The sequence below is a fragment of the Pristiophorus japonicus genome, chromosome 4 (genome assembly GCF_044704955.1).
Source record: "Pristiophorus japonicus isolate sPriJap1 chromosome 4, sPriJap1.hap1, whole genome shotgun sequence".
In the NCBI taxonomy this organism is placed as follows: Eukaryota; Metazoa; Chordata; class Chondrichthyes; family Pristiophoridae; genus Pristiophorus; species Pristiophorus japonicus.
Window position 1 is genome coordinate 114,043,155 of NC_091980.1, and position 24,153 is coordinate 114,067,307.

At 46.6% G+C, this 24,153-nt stretch overlaps 1 protein-coding gene across 2 annotated transcripts in view; it reads right to left on the reverse strand.

Annotated features, from left to right (window-relative positions):
* Nucleotides 1-24,153, reverse strand: part of LOC139263035 (SH2 domain-containing protein 4A) — a 45,200-nt gene that overhangs the window by 13,834 nt on the left and 7,213 nt on the right. For both annotated transcript variants that reach the window (XM_070878506.1, XM_070878507.1), the window contains exon 3: nucleotides 22,925-23,048. In XM_070878506.1, coding sequence (XP_070734607.1) covers nucleotides 22,925-23,048 — 124 coding nt within the window. The remainder of the gene's footprint in view (nucleotides 1-22,924; nucleotides 23,049-24,153) is intronic.

Genomic DNA, 24,153 nt, shown 5'->3' on the forward strand with positions numbered 1-24,153 from the left:
ACAGACGCCATTCCTAATTTTCAAAAGATAGTATCAGCTTCCCAAAGAAAGACAATGTTATCATTCCAAAAAAAAAAATCAAGTTTTATTAATATAGAACAACAGAAAGACTGGATCAAGTTTAACCTGCACCTCCAGCTGGCAGTAATGGTGCAGGGGAGGGGGTAGAATCAGCCAAGGCTGCACCGTATACACCCGACAACATCTTATCTTCGCTGACTTTGAAGCCAGCCGAATGCTCCCGCTGCAATCAGGTGTGAACCTAAATTAAATCCGAAAGTTGTGGCCCAATGACATCGTCAGTGCCTCAACATAATTTTAATGAAGACTCAGGGGAGAGAGGCTAGTGATAAACCCACCAGACAATCCTCACAGGATGCAGACTCGGGGGAAGAGAGGCTAGTGATAAACCCACCACACAATCCTAGCAGGATGACAAGAAAATGCTAAGGTAAATTATGTTTTTATTCTTCAGGAGGGTTCCTTGGGGGCTAGGAGGATTGCCTATACCAATATGGTGAGAGGTGTACTGCGTAATGAGCGTGCGCTTCCTACCAGCCATATTGGAGGCTTAGGAGGCCATTCAGTGCCCAATGGGCACAATGCAGCTGAATTTTCAGGCTGTGATCTTCTAGAGGTACAAGATAGTTAACAATAAGAACGACTTACATAGAAAAAAATCTAGTCGCTTTACAGAGGCATGAGGAATAAAATGAATGCCGAGCCAAAGAAAGAGATATTAGGGGGGGTGATCAAATTGGTAGGATTTTAGGAGGATCTTAAAGGAGGAAAGGTAGAGGCGTTTAGGGAGGAATTTCAAATCATGGTGCAAAGGAAGGCAGAATGCACAATGCCAGAATCAGAGTAATGGAGAGTTTGGGGGAATGCTAAAGACTAACTTTTATTTGGGCATTACTGGCACAATTGTTGGTTCTGGTTTAAACACAAGGAGAGCTGAATTGATTCATGTAGTGCCCAGTTTTTAGACACTTTGCTCCCATATAAGACTGGAAAATGGGGTCTATGATGCACACGCACACGTCCGATTGGAAATGCGCAGGATGTTATCTTGGTAAAGGGGTTTGTGTGCCTAGCAACTGTTGGCAGCATGCAAAGCAGTGAATGAGTGGGAAATACTGATTTGAAGTTACTGCTGTCATTTTACAACTCCCCACTCCAACCAAAGCCCTGTTTTTGAGTGGCAGTGGCTCCATGGAACAGGGATCTGCTGTAGGTTGAAATACGAGAGGAGGTGACGGAGACATGGAGGGAATGAGGCCATGAAGAGCTTTAAACACAAGGATGAGCATTTAAATTTGAGACATTGCAGGACTGGAAGCCAATTTAAGTTAGCAAGGACAAAGGTGATTGATGTGCAAGACTTGGTGTAGGGTAGGATAGGATAGGGGCAGCAGAGTTTTGGATAAGCTAAGGTTTATAGCAATTGGAGGATGGGAGGCTGATCACGAGAGCATTGGAATAATAAAGTCTGAAGCATGCAAAAGCATAGATGAGCGTTTCAGCAGCATATTGCCTGAGGCACATGCAGAAGTGGATGTAGGTGGTTCTTGTGATAGAGAGTATGGGCCCAAGTTTCCACACGCGCCTAGAACGGCGCAGTCCCGACCTGGACGCCCGTTTTTCGCGCCACAAAGTGCGTCTAAAAAAATCCTCCGTATTCTCCACCTACCTGCAGGTCCTCTGGCCCTCGGCGCAGCCAGCACAAGCTGTGGGGGGGCGGAGCCAGGTCCCTGCGCTGAAAACAGTGCCGGGACCTCTGCACATGCGCGCTACAGTGGGCACGCAAGTGCAGTAGCTCCAGGCGCCGAACTGTGTGGGAGGGGCCCGAAGCATGCAGCCCCTAGCCCTGGCCGAATGGCCTCACTGGGGCTGCGTGAATAAGGCTCCTCCCACGGCCACCTCCTGCTCCCCCCCCCCCCCCCGACCAGACCCGACACCCGCTCCCCCCCCTGCCTCCGGACCAGACCCGACACCCGCTCCCCGCTCTCCCCCACCGCTTCCGGACCAGACCCGACACCCGCTCCCCGCTCCCCCCCCCACCGCCTCCGGACCAGACCCGACACCCGCTCCCCGCTCCCCCCCACCGCTTCCGGACCAGACCCGACACCCGCTCCCCGCTCCCCCCCCCCACCGCCTCCGGACCAGACCCGACACCCGCTCCCCCCCCTGCCTCCGGACCAGACCCGACACCCGCTCCCCGCTCCCCCCCCCCCACCGCCTCCGGACCAGACCCGACACCCGCTCCCCGCCCCCCCCCCCGCCTCCGGACCAGACCCGACACCCGCTCCCCGCTCCCCCCCCCCCACCGCCTCCGGACCAGACCCGACACCCGCTCCCCGCCTCCCCGACTGGACCCGACCCGACCCGAGCTCCTGTTCCCGCTCCCCGCCTCCCCGACAGGACCCGACCCGACCCGCGCTCCTGTTCCCGCTCCGCCCCCCCCCCGACTGGACCCGACCCGACCCGCGCTCCTGTTCCCGCTCCGCCCCCCCCCGACTGGACCCGACCCGACCCGCGCTCCTGTTCCCGCTCCCCCCACCCGACTGGACCCGATCCGACCACGCTCCTGTTCCCGCTCCCCCCACCCGACTGGACCCGATCCGACCGCGCTCCTGTTCCCGCTCCCCCCACCCGACTGGACCCGACCCGACCTGCGCTCCTGTTCCCGCTCCCCGCCCCCCCGACCCGACCCGCGCTCCTGTTCCCGCTCCCCGCCCCCCCGACCCGACCCGCGCTCCTGTTCCTGCTCCCGCCCCCCCCCCCCAACTGGACCCGACCCGACTCCCGCTCCCGGACTGGATCCGACCTGACCTCCCCCCCCCCTCTCCCTCCCTCCTCCCTCTCCCTCCCCCTCCTCACTCTCCCTCCCTCCTCCCTCCCTCCCCCTCCTCACTCTCCCTCCCCCCTCTCTCCCTCCCCCCTCTCTCTCTCTCTCTCTCTCCCCTCTCTCTCTCTCTCTCTCTCTCTCCCTCCCCCTCTCTCTCTCTCCCTCCCCCTCTCTCTCTCTCCCTCCCCCTCTCTCTCTCTCTCTCTCCCTCGCTCCCTCCCTCACTCCCTCCCCCCCTCTCTCTCCCTCCCCTTTCTCTCCCTCGCTCCCTCCCTCACTCCCTCCCCCCTCTCTCTCCCTCCCCTCCCCCCCTCTCTCTCCCCTCCCCCTCTCTCTCTCTCTCTCTCTCTCTCCCCCTCCCCCCCCTCTCTCTCTCTCTCTCCCTCCCCCCCCCCCCTCTCTCTCTCTCTCTCTCCCTCCCTCCCCCCATGACCCGAACCGAACCGAACCGAACCTCCCCGACCCGACCCAAACCAACGCCATCTACCTGTAAATCTGGTGCTGGGGACGGGCCCTGCCCGAAGTCTCGGGCCGGCCCGTTCAGCCTTCGGTCCTGAAAGGCCTGCCTGAAGCACTTTCACACAGGTAGGAAGATGGTTTATTTAATCTTTTCTTTGCTTATAAATGTTTATTCAGGTTGGATTTATTTGTATAATATTTGTATAAGTATAAATAAGGATTTATTATAGAATTTAATGACTTCCCTTCCCCCCCCCACCTCGTTCTGGACGCCTAATTTGTAACCTGCGCCTGATTTTTTAATGTGTAGAACAGGTTTTTTCAGTTCTACAAAAATCTTCACTTGCTCCATTCTACTTTAGTTTGGAGTACGTTTTCACATTGGAAACTTTCAAATCAGGCGTCAGTGGCCGGACACGCCCCCTTTTGAAGAAAAAATTCTGTTCCAAAGTAGAACTGTTCTACCTGACTAGAACTGCAGAAAAAAAAATGTGGAGAATTGCGATTTCTAAGATAGTCCGTTCTCCACCAGTTGCTCCTAAAAATCAGGCGCAAATTATGTGGAAACTTGGGCCCTATATGGGGTCTGAAACTCAGTTCAGGGTTGAATAGGAAGCTGAGGTTGAGGACAGTTGGGGGTCAGACCGAGACAGCTGCGGATCGAGCCAATGACAAGGATCCAAAGTTTATGCTGTCATCCAGGAGCAGTATGTAGATGAGGAAAGGAGCAGGCCCAAGGACAGATCCATGGGGACTCTGGAGGTAGCATGAGAAACCACTGTGGGTGAGCTACAATTGGATAGGTATGAGTGGAACCAGCCATGGTTGTCCCACTGAGCTGGACAAAAGAGAATGGACGTTGAACAAGGATGGTGGTTGACTATGCCAAAGGCTGCGGAAAGGTTGCGGAGAATGAGGAACGATTATGTACCACGGTCACAATCACAGAGGATGTCATTTGAGACTTTAGTTAGGACCTTTTTGGTGCTGTGGCGCGAATCCAATTGGAGGGATTCAAACCCAAATTTGCAGCAAAGGTGGACACAGATGTGTGAGGTGACAACATATTCAAGATAGTAAACGATATGGAAAAGAGAAATCCAGAATATTATTTTAAATTAAATTGTGAAAATAGCACACAAGAAGGTTCAAACTATTAAATGTAAGTTTAAGACTGATATCAATAAATTCTTCTTCACACCAAGGGGTAGATTTTGAATTTGTGCGATATTGTAAAATGGGTGACAATGGGTCAGCAGTCCATTTTACATCTCTCCCAGTTCTTTGTCATCTATCACTGACCATCACCCCTGAAGATTTAGGTTATATTTTAGTCTGGGAAAAATAGGGCAGGTGAAAAGAGGTCTTAAATTTAAAAATGTTACTACTTGCAACCTGATTTCCAATGAATATACACAGCACAAAAGTACCAATAGGGTGGGCACAGTTGAGTAATTTTGTTTGTGATTTGCTTAGGATTGATGATGTGAATGAAGCAATGTTGCTGCAGAAGATACCAGTACTCCAGTTAGAGCATGGTGCTGTTGGAATGTAATTTGCAAGCCCCATTTTAGGTGCCTGGATAAATCTGGTGGAGCCCTGCAATACAGCCGAGTGACTGTCTCAAGAATCATTGTAGAATTCTGCATAATATGGCAATGAAGAAAGGACTGCTGCTTCCAGAAGCTGAAGAAGGTGATGATAATGAAGCGAGCATGAGGAGGGCGACAGGAAGGAGATGGTGTGGAGCAGGACAGCCAGCCAGACACTGAAAGGAGGGCACAACTGATGGACCAGTGCTTTCAATTAATAAAGGGTCACTCACCAAATAGAGTCACTGCCTGTTCTCCCTCCACACTTTCACAAAGTCCCTCACTGTCAAGGATCTCTGCCGAGTTCCTTCATAAGACAGAAGTCTATATTTCCCAAGTAGTGTTTACTTTACAGAACAATATTTACCAAAAATGCCAATCACCCTATTGACAGCTGCTTTTTAATACTGTTGTCTATGTTGTGCCAGCTAAATTAATTGCTCGTGCTCCTAATCTACTATGCCTACAAGGTGCTCCTTGAGTGAAATGAGATTGAGAGGTATGTGCTGAGATGGTCCACCAGAGCATTGAAGGCCTGAAATGACTCTTGTCTCAGTGAAACAGCTGTCTATCTGACTGTCTTTCTCTTGCAGTAGCAAGGTCTACTGGGCCCTTGTTTGAAGCTCCCTCGTGTGAAAGAATTGGAGGGGTATTAAGGCAGCAGGCTCAGTGTCACTCTCTGGAGGGGCATTGACATTTGCACCCACTACTTGCAGTCCACTGGTGCTGGGCACAGGCTCAGAGAAGCTACTAATGTATACTAACAGGAGCGATTCCTATTGTATAGACCAGACTGTCCCAGCCAGGTCTTGGAAGCGGTTCCTGGTATCTTGATGCCACAGAAATTTCCCAGGCTCTCGGATTTCAGAATGTTCTGCAGTTTGTGGAAAACTTCCTGCAATGAGTTAAGAGATGCAGCTAGTGGACTCCCCCTCCTCATTCATGATCTCAAACTGTCTCCATGTGAGAATAATGCTCCCCAATCAGTTTTTTTTGAAGACTAGGCTACTGAGATCTGGGTCTCCTGGCTCCTCAGCCAAGGGCAGTCACTTCTCCACCCTCCTGGAGGAATGGATCTCATTCTCTTGCATTCTCAGGTCCTCATCCTAACTAGTGCCTCAGCTCATCCGCTGCTGAAGCCCTTATCCATGCCTTTGTTACCTCTAGACTTGACTATTCCAACGCTCTCCTGGCTGGCCTCCCAGATTCTATCTATGTAAACTAGAGGTGATCCAAAATTTGGCTGTCTGTGACCTAACTTGCACCGTCACCCCTGTGCTCACTAACCTACATTGGTTTCTGGTTAAACAACGTCTCGATTTCAAAATTCTCATCCATATTTTCAAATCACTCCATGGCCTCGCCCCTCCCTATCTCTGTAATCTCCTCCAGCCCCACACTCTCCCTCTCCCTCCCCCCCCACCCCCGCCCCAGCCCCCGCCCACCCCGCGAGATCTCTTTCCTCTTTCAAGAATATCCTTAAAACATACCTCTTTGACCAAGCTTTTAGTTACCTGCACTAATTTCTACTTACGTGGCTCAGTGTCAAATTTTTTATTTCATAATACTCCTGTGAAACACCTTAGGATATTTCACTATGTTAAAGGTGGTATATAAATACAATTGTTGTTGTTGTTGCTTTAGTGTTTAGTGCTCAACTCGGTGAAGGCTCTTATAACTCACTAGAAATTTCCTCCTGAATGGTGCTCGCACAATTAAGATGTTATGACACAGTTGGTGATGAAATGTCAGCAGTTGAGACTATGGTTCCGGCAACTACTTCCTCAGTAGAAGTGAGTTGGTGGCAATCATCATGACAAGCCTCTTCCGACAAGGCACCCCCTATGATGTGAAACACAAAACATTTTGTGTAGATGCCATTCTAGTGAAATCTCCCCTTGAAACAATAGTTGCTGAGTGTAAGGGTATTGCAATATTTTGAGAAATCAGGTAAAGCTGAAACTACTTATGGTGAGCATTTCCCAGCTTTTACCAACCTTCTGTTGCCACCTTGCCTCTAGCCTCGCACTCTCCCACAGATTCCCCTGTCTGTCTGGCCATGATGTGCAGTGCCTTCTCCATGTGTGCTCAGGGTTTTCAGTGCTGCTCCTCCCCCCACTTGTATTTCTATGATGACAGTTTTAGGCTATCTTTTGCTTTGGAGGGAACGAAAACAATGTTAAGGGTATATGAGTGGCATAAACACTGTCCCCAATGATGATGAGGTTTGGAGGTGTATTATCCTTTTAAATGAAGGGTCCTTGACAACTACCTATGGCTCCTATGGCAGACAATTTGATCTGGCAGAATGGTTTTGAGCAAAGAAAGCACTTGAATATTTCCAGTGGTTGCCCTTTGCAGCAGTGAGTTCCTCTGACAATGTGGGCTGGATTTTACCAACCTTGGCGGGCAATGTCGGTGCGGATCCGGGCCTCACTGTCGGCTCCACCCTGCTGTCCAAAATGATTTTCTCCTGATTGGGCTTGTTAAGCCTGCTCTGTGCATTTGCCAGCCAATTGAAGTAAGCAGGTCTGATGACGTAATTTGATGATGCTTCATCAGCCAGTTTCCTTAAAGGGACCATGCACAAATTGATTTTGACAATTGTGCTGCCAGTGTTCTACAGCATTGAGTTGCAGCAAACACTGACAGAAGTGCATGGCTGCACCCAGGCTCTCCCATGACTCCCTCCAATTGCTTATGGAGGAAGGCACAGCATGCAGAGAGGTCCTCTTCCCTTCCCATGGGTGGAAGACACCGCCCGAAGAGACCAACACAGCCTGGTTGCAAAGGAAGACACAAGCAAGGATGTCATCAGGAGGACCAGGCTGCAGTGGTTGTTGTGCATGCAATAACTGTTAAACAGTACTCAGTCTAACACCAAGAGGTAAGACCTTGGCTCTGCTTTATTAAGGCCCAAAGTGGCTAATATACAAAATGGCTGGCCTTTTATAGTTGGGCTGCACGCACTGATGCCATCTAGTGGCTAGTGATCCCAAAAGTACATATATGACAATACCCCCCTCGGAGATATTAACACAGTCTTTTACAAATTGAGACGGTCCGGTGTTTTAGGCTCCTGGGTTGACCGTCTCAGTTCAATTCCAGCCTTGGGTGAGTGTTCAGAGTCTGTTGTGATTGGTGGCTGAGTGACTGCCTTGTTGGGAGTGGCAATGGCCATATCAGGGATTGAAAGTCCATTTTCATTGAACATGTCAGTGATTGAAAGTCCCGATTCACTGATGACCACTGAGTCCTCTGATGACTGGGGGTAGGTTGGTTGGTCGTCGATTGTCTCTTCCTCTGACTGTTCCGGTTCGTCTGTGTGCCGCAGCTTTGTCTGATCCATATGTTTCCTGCATTTTTGAGCTTGACAATAAATATTCTGTTGCCCTCCTTGGCCATGACAGTACCAGTGATCCACTTGGGACCCTGACCATAATTCAGAACATATACAGGATCATTTACAGAAATATCGTGTGACACAGCTGCGCGATCGTGATACCCTTGCTGACTTTGTCTTCTATATTCAACATGATTATTCAAGTCAGGGTGTACAAGAGATAGCTTGGTCTTAAGACCTTTCTTCATCATTAGTTCAGCAGGCGAGACCCTGGTAAGCATGCGTGGTCTTGTCCTGTAACCAAGCAGTATGAATAAAAGGCGGGTCTGCAGTGACCCTTGGGTTACTCGCTTCATACTCTGCTTTATGATTTGGACAGCACGTTCTGCTTGCCCATTGGATGCAGATTTGGACTGTGCTGACCTTACATGTTTGATATCATTGAGTTTCATGAACTCTTGAAACTCCTGACTGGTGAAGCACCGATCCGTTGTCGCTAACAACGATGTCAGGCAGACCATGTGTCGCGAATATGACACTGAGATTCTCAATGGTAGCTGTGGATGTGCTGGTCGACATGATTATAAACTCTATCCACTTTGAAGATGCATCCACCACAACTAAAAAAATCTTCCCCAGGAAGGGACCTGCAAAGTCTATGTGGATCCTGGATCATGGTTTGGACGGCCATGGCCACAGACTCAGTGGCGATTCCGCCGGTGCTTTGCTGAGCTGCATGCAAGTGTTGCACTGATGCACACATGATTCCAGCTCAGAGTCAATTCCCGGCCACCATACTTGAGACCTGGCGATGGCTTTCATCATTACAATGCCAGGATGTGCGCTATGTAGCTCACGTACAAATTTCTCTCTCCCTTCCTTGGGCATAACAACACGATTGCCCCACAGTATACAACCCGACTGAATAGACAGTTCGTCTTTGCGACGAATGTAAAGTCCTCGCACATTTGCTTGGATATGGCAGACCAATCACCTTTGAGGATACAACTCTTCACCACCGATAAAATCGGGTCCTGGCTGGTCCAGGTCTTAACTTGTTGAGCTGTGACAGGGGTTCTTTCACTCTCAAAAACATCCATAACTAACAATAAGTCCGCCGGTTATGGCGTTTCCACCTCCGGTGTGGGCAACAGCAGACAGCTCAAAGCATTGGCACAATTCTCGGTGCCAGGTCGATGGCGAATAACAATCATAAGCGGATAATGTCAGCGCCCACCTCTGGATGCGGGATGAAGCATTGGTATTGATACCTTTGTTTTCAGAGAACAGTGAAATGAGCGGCTTGTGATCTGTCTCCAGTTCAAACTGAAGACCAAACAGGTACTGATGCATCTTTTTAACCCCATACACACAGGCTAGTGCTTCTTTCTCTACCATGCTGTAGGCTCTTTCCGCTTTAGACAAACTTTGTGAAGCATATGCGACTGGTTGAAGTTTACCCGACTCATTAGTTTGTTAGAGTAAGCAACCAATTCCATATGACAAAGCATCATAGGCCAATACTAAACATTTACATGGGTCATAATGTACCAGCAGCTTGTTAGAGCAAAGCAGATTAGTGGCTTTCTCAAAAGCTCTGTCTTGAGATGCACCCCACACCCAGTTGTCGCCTTTTCTTAACAGCATGTGCAGTGGTTTTAATGAGGTGCTCAATTTAGGTAGGAAGTTACCGAAGTTGTTGAGTCGACCCAGGAACGAATGCAGCATTGTCACATTCTGCGGCTTGGGTGCATTCTTGATGGTCTTGGTTTTCGCGTCCGTGGGCCTGATGCCGTCAGCAGCAATTTTCCTCCCCAGGAATTCGACTTCTGGTGCCATGAAGGCACACTTCGAGCATTTCAGTCTGAGTTCCACTTTGTCCAGACGATGTAGAACCTCTTCCAGGTTGTTCAGATGTTCCTCGGAGTCACGACCTATGATCAAGATGTCATCTTGGAACACGACGGTTCTAGGAACGGACCTCAGTAGACTCTCCAAGTTCCTCTGAAATATTGCTGCAGTCGAGCGAATTCCAAAAGGGCACCTGTGATAAATAAAAACAGTCCTTTATGCGTGTTAATGCACGTAAGTGTCTTCGACATCTCGACCAGCAAATGTGTCATGTAGGCCGACATCAAGTCCAGTTTGGTGAACGACTCCGCCCCCCACCCCCCCCCCCCACCGGCTAGCGTTGCAATCAGCCTTCGGTAACTGGTGCTGATCCTATTTCGAAACCCTGTTAATCGTAGCCTTGTAGTCTCCTCAGATTCTGACTGTGCCATCACTTTTCAGCACAGGAACAATGGGGCTGGCCCATTTATTAAATTCAACTGGTGATATGATCCCTTCACGCTGGAGTCTGTTCAGTTCGATTTCGACCTTCATCATATACGGAACTGTCCGAGCGTTATGATGGATGGGTCTTGCATCCAAGTCCATGTGGATCTTCACCTTGGCTCCCCTGAAGTTGCCGATGCCCAATTCGAACAGCGAGGGGAACTTGCTCAGTTCTTGGGCACATGTATCTTTCTCCGACGACAACACTTTGATGGAACCTGATCCAATCGCACCTGATTTTTTTCAAGCCAGTTCCTGCCGAACAGCGTTGGGCCATTGCCTGGGCCAATCCATAGCAGAAACTCGTGAGCCACACCGCCATACGACACTTTAATTGTGGCACTGCCAATCACCGTTATGAGTTCTTTGGTGTACGTGCGCAACTTGGCATTGACTGGACTCAGCCTGGGCCTCACAGCCTTAGTATCCCACAGCTTGTCGAATGCCCTCTGGCTCATTATCAATTGACTCGCCCCAGTGTCCAGTTCCATCGATACCGGCAGCCCATTAAATTCCACATTAAGAGCAAACCAATAATGATCAGTTAGGAACGAGTACAGTCCATACACTTCCTACTCTGGTATCTCGGATCCGCATTAGTCTGACCATCATCCTCCACATGTGTTGCAGCACACTTGCTCATCTGCGGACACTTGCGCTGGAGATGCCCCACTCTCAGGCAGTCTTTGCAACTATATTGCTTAAATCGGCACTGCTGGTGCTGGTGATTATCCCCACAATGCCAACATGGAGAAGTCGGATGCATTCCTGCTGGTGGACTTTGGTCAGCCACAGGTTTTGCGTACGCAGTCGGGTAGGCCCTGCCATGTGCTGCTCTGCTAAACGCCGAATCAATCATATTTACAGTACTTGCCGAGTTTCGATTTTTCACTGATATCTGCTTTAGACTTCTATCCATTGTCATGCATGACTGAGCGATCATGATGGCCCTGTTCAAGTCCAACGTCTCCACCGCTAGTAGTTTATGCAGGATCACCTCGTGGTTGATGCCGATTACAAAGAAGTCCTGCAGCATGTCTGCCAACACAGCGCCGAACTTACACGATCCCGCTAGACGTCTCAGGTCAGCAACGAATTCCGGCGCATTCTGGCCCTCTGAACGAACGTGCGTGTAAAATCTGTATCTCGAAATGATGATGCCTTCGTCTGGCTTAAGGTGGTCCTGTACCAGTGTACACAATTCTTCATACGTCTTCTCTGTTGGACTCACATGTAGGAGTAGATTCTTTATCAGACCATAAATTTTTGGACCGCAAACCGTGAGGAACACCGCCTGGCGCCGATCTGTGTCGCCGACCTCCTCCATTTTGTTGGCCACGAAGAACTGGCTCAAAAAGTCTGCCCAATCTTTTCCATCCACAAATCACTCCTACAATCCAATTGTGCTCATTTTTGCATGCAAAGGTTCTTGTTGCCTTGTCGCCAAATGTTGTGTATGCAATAACTGTGAGACTGAATAATGTTTAACTCCAAGAGGTATGACCTTGGCTCTGCTTTATTAAGGCCCAAAGTGACTAATATACAAAATGGCTGGCCTTTTATACTTGGGCTGCGCACATGTGCATTCAGCCCAATGGCCTCCAACAGTGACGCCATCTAGTGGTTAGTGATCCCAAAAGTACATACATGACACCTTTCAATGATCTCAGTCGATCACGAAACATTACTGCAAAACCACACTCAACTTCATCCTGCTATGCCACTCATCACATCCCCATCATTCTGCCTTCCCTACCCTACTCCAGCACATCCTTACTCACACCAACTTACCTTGCACCTCCACCCATCCCTCTTTTATCAGTTCCCCATCTCACTAGCCACCCCTCACCCTCATCCTAGTCCAATCATACCAACTAACAACACACAAGGTTAAGCACTTGGGTGTTTTAGCCAATGTTCATGTAAAGTTTCTGTTAATGTGGTGTCAAATATTGAAATCTTTATTTTCAACACTTTGCATTGTTGGACAGATTTGTGTGCATCTTTGGAAGTGGTTTAGTGAGTTGCAGCGAAAAATAATGGTACCACGCAATGATGATGAGTCTGAAAGGAATGGCTTGGGCATTGTTGGGATGGTTTTTGGTGTTGGTATGGAGTGGTGTCTCAATCTGGTGCATCATGTGGCAGCCAGTATGTATAGCGTCAAGTAAAGTAAATCTGGCCATTGTGATGCTTTCGCTGGCGTCCCAGCAGCAATATGGTCTGGAGCTGATGCCCTGTTTCCTTTGCAGCATCAGTTTATTGCAGAGAAGGTTGGTGTTGTTGATGCTGGTGTGCCTGGTGCTTCTGGTTTTGGGGCTGATCGTGGTTGGATTCTGAGGACCAAGGTGAGAGAGTTTCAAGGGCACCGATGCTGATGGAATAGATGACAGGTGAAGTAGCGACGACAGAAGCGATCTGTCAATGGTGAAAGAGGTTGTTCCAATGAGGTGATACTGGATAGAGAGTTTGCTCCAAACACTTGCAACCTGCATAAAGCTCAATCTGATTTCCAAATGCAGTAAGCAATAGCTCCTGAGCTTGAACAGCTGTGAAATGGAAGCTTTTATCTAATTTCCAGCTGTCAAGTAATGAGATGATTCCATGGCCATTTAACTCCCGCCCTGCTTACTTGACATGATCCCCGAGCAGCATGGACCCTTGGTAAGTTCTAAAGGTGAACTCATAATAGTTGTTAATCCTCTTAACAAGGTCATAATGACCTGAATTGCCTCCCCCACCGCTGTGTGTCAGGTCTGCTCAGGGCTGACAGACCTGACATTTATGAAAGGTGCGTTGAGGTGGGTTCATAGCTGGGTCCCGGCTCATTAAAAAAAATTTTTCCCACCCAACCCACCACCGATCGCACCCGCTGACCCACGGAAAATTCTGCCCTCAAATACGGAGAGATGGTGTATGGGAGGAAATCGATCCATCCGAGAATCTGTCAGTCTCTCCAGCTGCTGACAATCCTGGGGCTGTTGCTGCTTCAGCCATTCTTGTGGAAAAGTGATGCTGCCCTTTAAATGGCCGCAGCTTTTTAAAGGTTGTATACTAACCGTATTTTCCTTCCTCCCAGCAGCGGCAAATCTAACAGGAGTGGCATTGCTGCTCTAATTCCACCCGTACAGAGCAAATGAGGGCCCAGGGAGCAAAGCGGGTTACCAGCAGATTCACATCGACAGGTGGTTGGCCCTTTCTGCCAGCGAGAAAGAAATCCAGGCTCCTGTCTTGAATAAGCCAGAGCTTCCTCTCCCTAAACAGTGGGAAAACCAAAGCCATTGTTTTCAGCTGCTGTCACAAACTCCAAACCCTTGCCAATGACTCCATCACCCCTGTTCAAAATAGGGGAGTTTGATAAACCTGGTAACTATAATCCAGTCAGTTTAATGTCACTGGTGGGAAAATTACTAGAGACCACTGTCAAGGACAAAATGAATTCTCACTTGGAGCAGCATGAATGTCTTAAAGGCAAATTGTGTCTGAGTTCTTTGACATTTGAGGCATTTGATTAAGTACTCTGTAACAGATTTATTTGGAAAATAGGAGCACATGCTATTAAAGGGATAGTGGAAAACTGGGCATGTAATTGGCCAAGGGATAGGAGGCGGAGAGTAGTGGTGAACAGATGTTTTTCTGACTGTAAAGAAGAATGCAGTGAGGTCCCCAGGAGTTGGTATGAGGACCATTGCTTATGTTGTTTTCTAAATGACCTAGACTTGGGTATAGGGAGTACAATTTTGAAGTTTGCAGCTGATACAAAACTTTGCAACATAGTAAATAGTGAACATAATAGCAGACTTCAGGAGAACATAAAACAGATGGGCAAATGCATGGCAGACAATGTTCCCTTTAAGTTGTGCGGCTATGCAACTCCCATGTAGCTGGCTCACCGGCTTTTAAGCAGGAAAAACTGCGTGTGCGCGGTAAATTGAATTGGTTGCAAGCACATCCCCAAAAAATAACGGGAACATTGATGGCAGATGCAATTTAATGCGGATAAGTGTGAAGTAATGCACTTTAGGAGAAAAAGCATGAAGAAGTACTATGATCTAAATGGTACTATTTCATAGAATCATAGAAGTTTACAGCACGGGAGGTCGTCATTTTGGCCCATCGTGTCCATGCCAGTGAACAAGAGGCTATCCAGCCTAATCCCATTTTCTAGCTCTTGGTCCGTAGCCCTGAAGGTTATGGCACTTCAGGTGCACATCCATGTACTTTTTAAATGTGGATAGGGTTTCTGTCTCTACGACCCTTTCAGGCAGTGAGTTCTGGACTCCCACAACCCTGTGTGTGAAGAAATATCCCCTCAAATCCCTTCTAAACTTTCTACCAATGACTTTAAATTTATGCCCCCTGGTTGTTGACCCCTCTGCTATCCACTATATCTAGGCCCCTCATAATTTTATACACCTCAATGAGATCTCCCTTCAGCCTCCTCTGTTCCAATGAAAACAAATCCAGTCTATCCAATCTGTCCTCATAGCTAAAATTCTCCACTCGCGGAAACATCCTCGTAAAGCCCCTCTGTACCCTCTTCCAGTGCAATCGCATCCTTCCTGTAATGCGATGACCAGAACTGCATGCGGTACTCCAGCTGTGGCGTAACCACTGTTTTATACAGTTCAAGCATAACTCCCCCTGCTCTTGTATTCTATGCCTTGGCTAATAAAGGCAAGCATTCCATACACCTTCTTAACCACCTTATCTACCTCGCCTGCTATTTTCAGGGATCTGTGGACATGCACTCCAAGTTCCCTTTGTTCCTCTACACTTCAGTATTCTACCATTTAATGTGTATTCCCTTTCCTTGTTAGCCCTCCCCAAATGCATTACCTCACACTTCTCTGGATTAAATTCCATTTGCCACTGTCCTGCCCACCTGACCAGTTTATTGATATCTTCCTGTAGTCCGCAGCTTTCTTCTTCATTATCAACCACACAGCCGATTTTAGTATCATCTGCAAACTTCTTAATCATGTCCCCTATATTCAAGAATAAATCATTGATGTATATCACAAAAAGCAAGGGACCTACTTTTGAGCCCTGCAGAACCCCACTGGAAACATCCTTCCAGCAGCAAAAACATCTATCAACCATTACCCATTGCTTCCTGCCTCTGAGCCAATTTTGGATCCAACTTGTCACTTTGCCCTGGATCCCATGGGCTTTTACTTTTGTGACCAGTTTGCCATGTCAAAACCCTTCCTAAAATCCATATACACTACATCATATGCTTTGCCTTCATCGGCCCTCCTGGTTACCTCCTCGAAAAATTCAACCAAGTTAGTCAGACATGACCTTCCCTTAACAAATCAGTGCTGACTGTCTTTGATTAATCCGTGTCTTTCTAAGTGAAGATTTATCCTGTCCTTTAGGATTTTTTCCAATAATTTTCCCACCACTAATGTTAGGCTGAGTGGCCTGTAATTACTTGGTCTATTCCTTTCTCCCTTCTTAAAAACAAAGGTACCACATTAGCAGTCCTCCAATCCTCTGGCACCACACGTGAAGCCAGAGAGGATTGGGAAATGATGATCAAAGCCTCTGCTATTTCCTCTTTTACTTCACTTGACAGCCTGGGATACATTTCATCCAGGTCTAGGGACTTATCCACTTTCAAAGCTGCTAAACCCCTTAATACCTCCTCTCAGTATGTTTATTTCATCTAATATTTCACACCACCTCGATAGTAGTGTTTGTATCACCCCTCTCTTTTGTGAAAACAAATGCAAAGTATTCATTAAGAACCATACCCACATCTTCTGCCTCCACACACAGATTACCCTCCTTGTCTCTAATAGGCCCTATCCTTTCTTTAGTTATCCTCTTGCTCTTAATTTTACTTGCCAAGAATTTTTCATGCTCTCTCTTTGCTTTCCTAATATTCTTTCTAATTTCATCCCTGGACTTTCTATACTCCTCTAGAGATTTTGCAGTATTTAGCCCTCGGTATCTGTCATAAGCCTCCCTTTTTTTCTTTATCCTACCCTGTATGTCCCTCGACAGCCAGAGGCCTCTAGATTTGTTAGTCCCACCCTTTTTCTTTAAGGGCACATATTTGGCCTGAACCCTACGGATCTCCTCCTTGAATGCCTCCCACTGCTCTGACACTGATTTATCTTCAAGTAACTGTTTCCAGTCCATTATGGCTAAATCACCTCTCAGCTTAGTAAAGTTGGCTTTTCCCCAATCCCCTTTTATCCTGATCCAACCTTGTCCTTTTCCATAACTACCTTAACCTAACTGACTTATGGCCACTAGCACCGAAATGCTCTCCCACTGATACCCCTTCCACCTGCCCAGATTAATTCCCTAAAACTAAATCCAGAACCACCCCCTCCCATGTTGGGCTCGCTACATACTGGTTAAAAAAGTTCTCAAATGCATTTTAGGAATTCCGCACCCTCTACACCTTTCATACTAATTTTGTCCCAGTTAATATTAGGATAGTTGCAATCCCCTACTATTACTGCCCTATTACTTGCACTTCTCAGAAATTTGCCTACATATTTTCTCTTCTATCTCCTTCTCACTGTTTGGGGGTCTATAGTACACTCCCAGCCATGTGATCGCCTCTTTTTTGTTTTTTAGTTCGACCCATATGACCTCGCTTGGTGATCCCTGTAACATATCATCCCTCCTCACAGCTGTAATAGTTTCTTTAATCAATACCATGAACCCCCCTTCCTTTTTACCCCCCTCTCTATCCCGTCTGAAGATCATGTAACCAGGAATGTTGAGCTACCATACCTGTCCCTCTTTTAGTCATAGAAACATAGAAACATAGAAAATAGGTGCAGGAGTAGGCCATTCAGCCCTTCTAGCCTGCACCGCCATTCAATGAGTTCATGGCTGAACATGAAACTTCAGTACCCCCTTCCTGCTTTCTCGCCATAACCCTTGATCCCCCGAGTAGTAAGGACTTCATCTAACTCCCTTTTGAATATATTTAGTGAATTGGCCTCAACTACTTCCTGTGGTAGAGAATTCCACAGGTTCACCACTCTCTGGGTGAAGAAGTTTCTCCTCATCTCGGTCCTAAATGGCTTACCCCTTATCCTCAGACTGTGACCCCTGGTTCTGGACTTCCCCAACATTGGGAACATTCTTTCTGCATCTAACCTGTCTAAACCCGTCAGAATTTTAAACGTTTCTATGAGATCCCCTCTCATTCTTCTGAACTCCAGTGAATATAAGCCCAGTTGATCCAATCTTTCTTGATAGGTCAGTCCCGCCATCCCGGGAATCAGTCTGGTGAACCTTCGCTGCACTCCCTCAATAGCAAGAATGTCCTTCCTCAAGTTAGGAGACCAAAACTGTACACAATACTCCAGGTGTGGCCTCACCAAGGCCCTGTACAACTGTAGCAACACCTCCCTGCCCCTGTATTCAAATCCCCTCGCTATGAAGGCCAACATGCCATTTGCTTTCTTAACCGCCTGCTGTACCTGCATGCCAACCTTCAATGACTGATGTACCATGACACCCAGGTCTCGTTGCACCTTCCCTTTTCCTAATCTGTCACCATTCAGATAATAGTCTGTCTCTCTGTTTTTACCACCAAAGTGGATAACCTCACATTTATCCACATTATACTTCATCTGCCATGCATTTGCCCACTCACCTAACCTATCCAAGTCACTCTGCAGCCTAATAGCATCCTCCTCGCAGCTCACACTGCCACCCAACTTAGTATCATCTGCAAATTTGGAGATACTGCATTTAATCCCCTCGTCTAAATCATTAATGTACAATGTAAACAGCTGGGGCCCCAGCACAGAACCTTGCGGCACTCCACTAGTCACTGCCTGCCATTCTGAAAAGTACCCGTTTACTCCTACTCTTTGCTTCCTGTCTGACAACCAGTTCTCAATCCACATCAGCACACTACCCCCAATCCCATGTGCTTTAACTTTGCACATTAATCTCTTGTGTGGGACCTTGTCGAAAGCCTTCTGAAAGTCCAAATATACCACATCAACTGCTTCTCCTTTGTCCACTTTACTGGAAACATCCTCAAAAAATTCCAGAAGATTTGTCAAGCATGATTTCCCTTTCACAAATCCATGCTGACTTGGACCTATCATGTCACCATTTTCCAGATGCACTGCTATGACATCCTTAATAATTGATTCCATCATTTTACCCACTACTGAGGTCAGGCTGACCGGTCTATAATTCCCTGTTTTCTCTCTCCCTCCTTTTTTAAAAAGTGGGGTTACATTGGCTACCCTCCACTCCATAGGAACTGATCCAGAGTCAATGGAATGTTGGAAAATGACTGTCAATGCATCCGCTATTTCCAAGGCCACCTCCTTAAGTACTCTAGGATGCAATCCATCAGGCCCTGGGGATTTATCGGCCTTCAATCCCATCAATTTCCCCAACACAATTTCCCGACTAATAAAGATTTCCCTCAGTTCCCCCTCCTTACTAGACCCTCTGACCCCTTTTATATCCGTAATAGCTGTAGTATCATACTCCCAAGTGTCTACCTGTGCTCTCAGCTCATCTGCCATTCGCTATACACCTTGCTTTGAGAGGATTGCAAGATCAGAGGGACCTGGGGAGGGGGTGCATATTAATACATCTTAGAAGGTTAGAGAGCAAGTTGCCAAGACAGTTAAGAAAGCGTATGGAATATTTGGCTTTGTAAATAGGGGCATTGAATACAAAAACAAGTTAGTCATGCTAAACCAATACAAATCCCTGGTCAGGCCTCAGCTGGGGTATTGTGTACAATTCTGGACACCACACTTTTAGAAGATGTCAAGGCCTTGGAGAGGGTACAGAGGAGGTTTACCAGGATGAGGGACTGGAGAGATTGGAGAAGCTGGGATTGTTCTTCTTCGAGCAGAGAAGATTAAGGGGAGACCTAATAGAGGTACAGAAAATTATGAGAGGTTTTGATAAATCAAGTAGGGAGAAACTGTTACCTCTGGCAAGCTGGCCAGAGGTCATAGATATAAATAATTTGCAAATTTAAAATTCTCACATTTGTGTTTAAGCCGTTCCATAACTTCACCCCCTACTTTTGTAACCTCCTTCAGCCCTACACCCCTCCACTCCACCTCCACCCAACTCATCATTCTTCTGATGTAGCTTTGTGTTCATCCCTTCACCTCATCTTTGGCAGCTTAGGTCACAACCTTTGGATTTTTCTTCCTAAACCCCTCCACTTTCCTCTTCTTAACTACGCACCTTAAAGTGCATTTCATTGACAAAGCTTTTGCTTCTCCCAAACATCTCCTTCTTTGACTCAATATCCTTATTTTTCTGATGCCTCTGTGGACTGCTTTGGCACATTGTCTATGTAAAGATATTGCAAATGTTTGTTATTATAAGTCATCCTGTCTAGATGCATTATTATCCCTTCTGCATTGCCATTTTCAGTCATGGCATTTGCACCGATTTTTAAAAAATTGTTCATGGGATGTGGGCGTCGCTGGCAGGGCCCTGCCCATCCCTAATTGCCCTTGAGAAAGTGGTGGTGATCCGCCTTCTTGAATCACTGCAATCCCTGTGGTGAAGGTACTCCCACACTGTTTTGGAGGGAATTCCAGGATTTTGACCCAACAACAATGAAGGAACAGCGTTACACTTCCAAGTCAGAATGGTGTGTGACTTGCAGGGGAACTTGGAAGTGGTGGTGTTCCCAAGCCCCTGTTGCCCATATTCTTCTTGGTGGTCGAGGTCGTGGGTTTGGGAGGTGCTGCCGAACAAGCCGTGGTGAGTTGCTGCAGTGCATCTTGTAGATGGTACACACAGTAGCCACGGTGTGCCAGTGGTGGAGTGAGTGAATGTTTAAGGTGGTGGATGGGGTGCAAATCAAGTGGATTGCTTTGTCCTGGATGGTGACGAGCCTCTTGAATGTTATTGGAGCTGCACTCATCCAGGCAAGTGGAGCATATTCCATCACACTCCTGACTTGTGCCTTGTAGATGGTGGAAAGACTTTGGGGAGTCAGAAGGTGAAACACTCACCGCAAAATACCCAGCCTCTGACCCGCTCTTGTTGCCACAGTATTTATGTGGCTAGTCCAGTTAGGTTTCTGGTCAATGGTAACCCCCCAGGATGTTGATGGTGGGGAATTCAGCGATGGTGATGCCATTGAAAGTCAAGAGGAGGTGGTTAGCCTCTCGCTTGTTGAAGATAGTCATTGCCTGCCACTTGTGTGGCGCGAATGTTACTTGCCACTTATCAGCTCAAACCTGAATGTTGTCCAGGTCTTGTTGCATACAGGCATGGACTGCTTCATTGTCTGAGGAGTTGCAGTCATCAGCGAACATCCCCACTTCTGAACTTATGATGTAGAAAAGTTCATTGATGAAACAGCTGAAGATGGTTGGGTCTAGGATACCCTCCTGAGGAACTCCTGCAGTGATGTCCTGGGGCTGTGATGATTGACCTCCAATCACCACAACCATCTTCCTTTGTGCTATGTATGACTCTAGCCAGCGGAACGTTTTCCTCCTGATTCCCATTGACTTCAGTTTTACTAGGGCTCCTTGATGCCACACTCAGTCAAAGGCTGCCTTGATGTCAAGGGCAGTCACTCTCACCTTACCTCTGGAATTCAGCTCTTTTGTCCATATTTGGACTAAGGCTATAATGAGATCTGGAGCCGAGTGTTCCTGGTGGAACCCAAACTGGGCATCGGTGAGCAGGTTATTAGTGAGTAAGTGCTGCTTGATAGCATGTTGACAACACCTGCCATAACTTTGCTGATGATTGAGAGTAGACTGAGGGGGCGGTAATTGGCCAGATTGGATTTGTCCTGCTTTTTGTGGACAGGACATACCTGGGCAGTTATCCCCATTGTCGGATAGATACAGTGTTGTAGCTGTACTGGAACAGCTTGGCTAGAGATGCGGCTAGTTCTGGAGCACAGGTCTTCAGCACGACAGCCGAGATGTTGTCAGAGCCCATAGCCTTGCTGCATCCAATGCGCTCAGCCATTTCTTGATATCACGTAGAGTGAATCGAATTGGCTGAAGACCGATATGAATTAATCTTTGTTATTACAAATTGAGAAAGTCTATGCCAAATCTTTTAATGCATTAAAATATTACAAATAACCAAATAATACTAAGATAGTCACCAAGCAATCAAATAGGGAATTCAGAAGAAACCTCTCTACCCAGAGAATAGCGAGAGTGTGGAACTCACTATCACGGAGTGGTTGAGGCGAATAATATAGATGCATTTAAGGGGGAACTAAATAAGCATACAAAAGGAGAAGGGAATCGAGGGTTCTGCTGATAAAGTTAGATGAGGAAGGTTAGGAGGAGGCTCGAGTGGAGCGTAAATGTCGGCATAGACTGGTTGGGCTGAATGGCCCGTTTCTGAGCTGTATATTCTATGTAAAATTTGCTTTATAATGCTTTAAAATATGAGTTATTTGAATTTATCTGTTAACTATGGGCTAAAGATTCAATTGATTAGCACGGTAATGGTACGATAATGCCTTATTGACTGGACGCAGCGATTTTAGCGCTGGCCGCGAACTTCAGTATGGTTTTAGCGGCGGTGCTAACACTTAAGCACCTGGCCCTGTAGCGCCACTGAAACGGTGATGTCAGTGAGTGTGCAATGCCCCGTAAGCGCCCTGGAAGCAAAATTCAGTTCGTTCGCCGGACTTACAGCCTGGCGCCACAATCACGCCACAAAAAGCTGGCATTCAGACCTCTGAAACCTCTCCTGGAGCCCTACTCCATGGGATCTGCAGGATTCATATGCACTGGTGGACCTGCGCCGGAACTTGGTTATCGCTCTGAAGTTAGCACTCCACTATTATCCTAAGAGAAGTGTGCACCGCTGGTTTCAGTGCTCCAAAACTGAATATTGCTGGCGATAATTATCGGCAGGTGCTAAACCTACTGACCAAGTGATGTTAGCACCTCAAAAATGGTTGATAATGAATTTTTCCCACTATATATATATTATAGGAAGATAAACTCAACTCTTTATTCTAAATGGAAAACATAGACATCTGAATTTAAAATAAAATATCCATAATTAAGTTGGTATAATCACAGTAAGTACAGTACATGCAACAGTATATTTATCCTCCAGTTCTAAGGGATTGGAGAACCAGTCGCACACCTAAAAAAATAGATCATTCTCCTCTTCTTAGTTTAAATTTTCTTTAAAAATATGTAAATAACATTATTTATTTTGAGAAAGGAATGTATGATGAATAAATAGCACACAGTTTAGCACAACATATTTGTAACTAATTCTTTAAGGGTAAATGTTTCTAAGACCTTCAATCCTCGCAAGGTTAAATTCTTGCTCCAAAACATTTGGTTTATTTGCAGGTTTTTTATGGATTTGTACCTTGCTTCTGCCGAAGTTTCACTGCAGATCTGTTCAAATGGTTTATCTCCTCGAGCCTCTCCCATCACCCACACCCACACATCTCCGTCTTTTCCAAGCAGCCAATCCACTCGTTTTGTGGACTCTGTAAGTGGAGATAAAAGCATTAGTGGCTGCAGTTGTGGAGAACGGGTGTTTAAAAGTTACGAGCATGAATGTAAGAGGATGTACATAATAAAAGGAAAGTGAGCAATCTCTCTGCCCCATTTTGTAATTATTTGAACTGCTCTGTAAGTCCCCCATTGCCATTTACATTTGTCAGAGGGCAAATGGCCTGCTTCCAGGTTTTTATTTATTCCATCCAAACCAGCCAACAGGAAGTGCATGTCAGAGTAACCCAAGTTAATTGGCTTTCTTACTTTTTTCCTTTTCCTGCCTGTGCAGTGTAAATTAGGTTTACAGGGAAAACAGATCTCAGCCATGCCTCACAAAAAAAGCATGGTACCTACAAGACAGCAGTGTTTACGTTGAAAACACTCGAGGAATCCACAGCCTGTTTCTCTCCCCCCCCCCTCCCCCGCTCCCAGCAGAACTGTTAAAAAAAGAAATATAGTTTTAAAAAACTGCAAGAAAGATGGCAATGGCATTTATCTTGAGTATGTGTTTTTTTCCTGCATCATTGTGTCATTATGGGAACATGTCCAATATTTTTAGTGTATTCATATATAGACAATACCGCATTCTAAGTTGAAGGTCAAATTACTCGTATGTTGTGAACAAGAGAAAACTACAATTCGAGCGAAAACTGCATCAGTATTGAGTTATATAACTACTTTGGGCAAGGATGTGGTTTATTAGAAATTACTCTATTTATTGATTCTTCTGTTGTAATGTTAAATACTGGCTCTGTGCTAAACTTCAGTTGCATGTATTTAGAATTTCCACAAGTTATGTAATGAAACTGCACAGAAAATTTGCTGTTATTGTGTGAGGCACTTTTCAGAGTCAGTCCTAAAGAATCACAAATTCCTTTTTGTAAACAATTTATTCCTATATTTTATGTAGTGTAAGAGATGAATATCATTTAACAGGGGGGAAATTGGGGTAGTGCATGGAATAATGACTCACTTTAAAAAAAGCAATTTTAAATTATGTATCAAATATTGAGGACTCAGTATTATCCGTGCCAGGGAAAAAGGCATTGTTCCTTTTGATTTTACTCTATCACTAAAATCAACTTCCAAGGGACC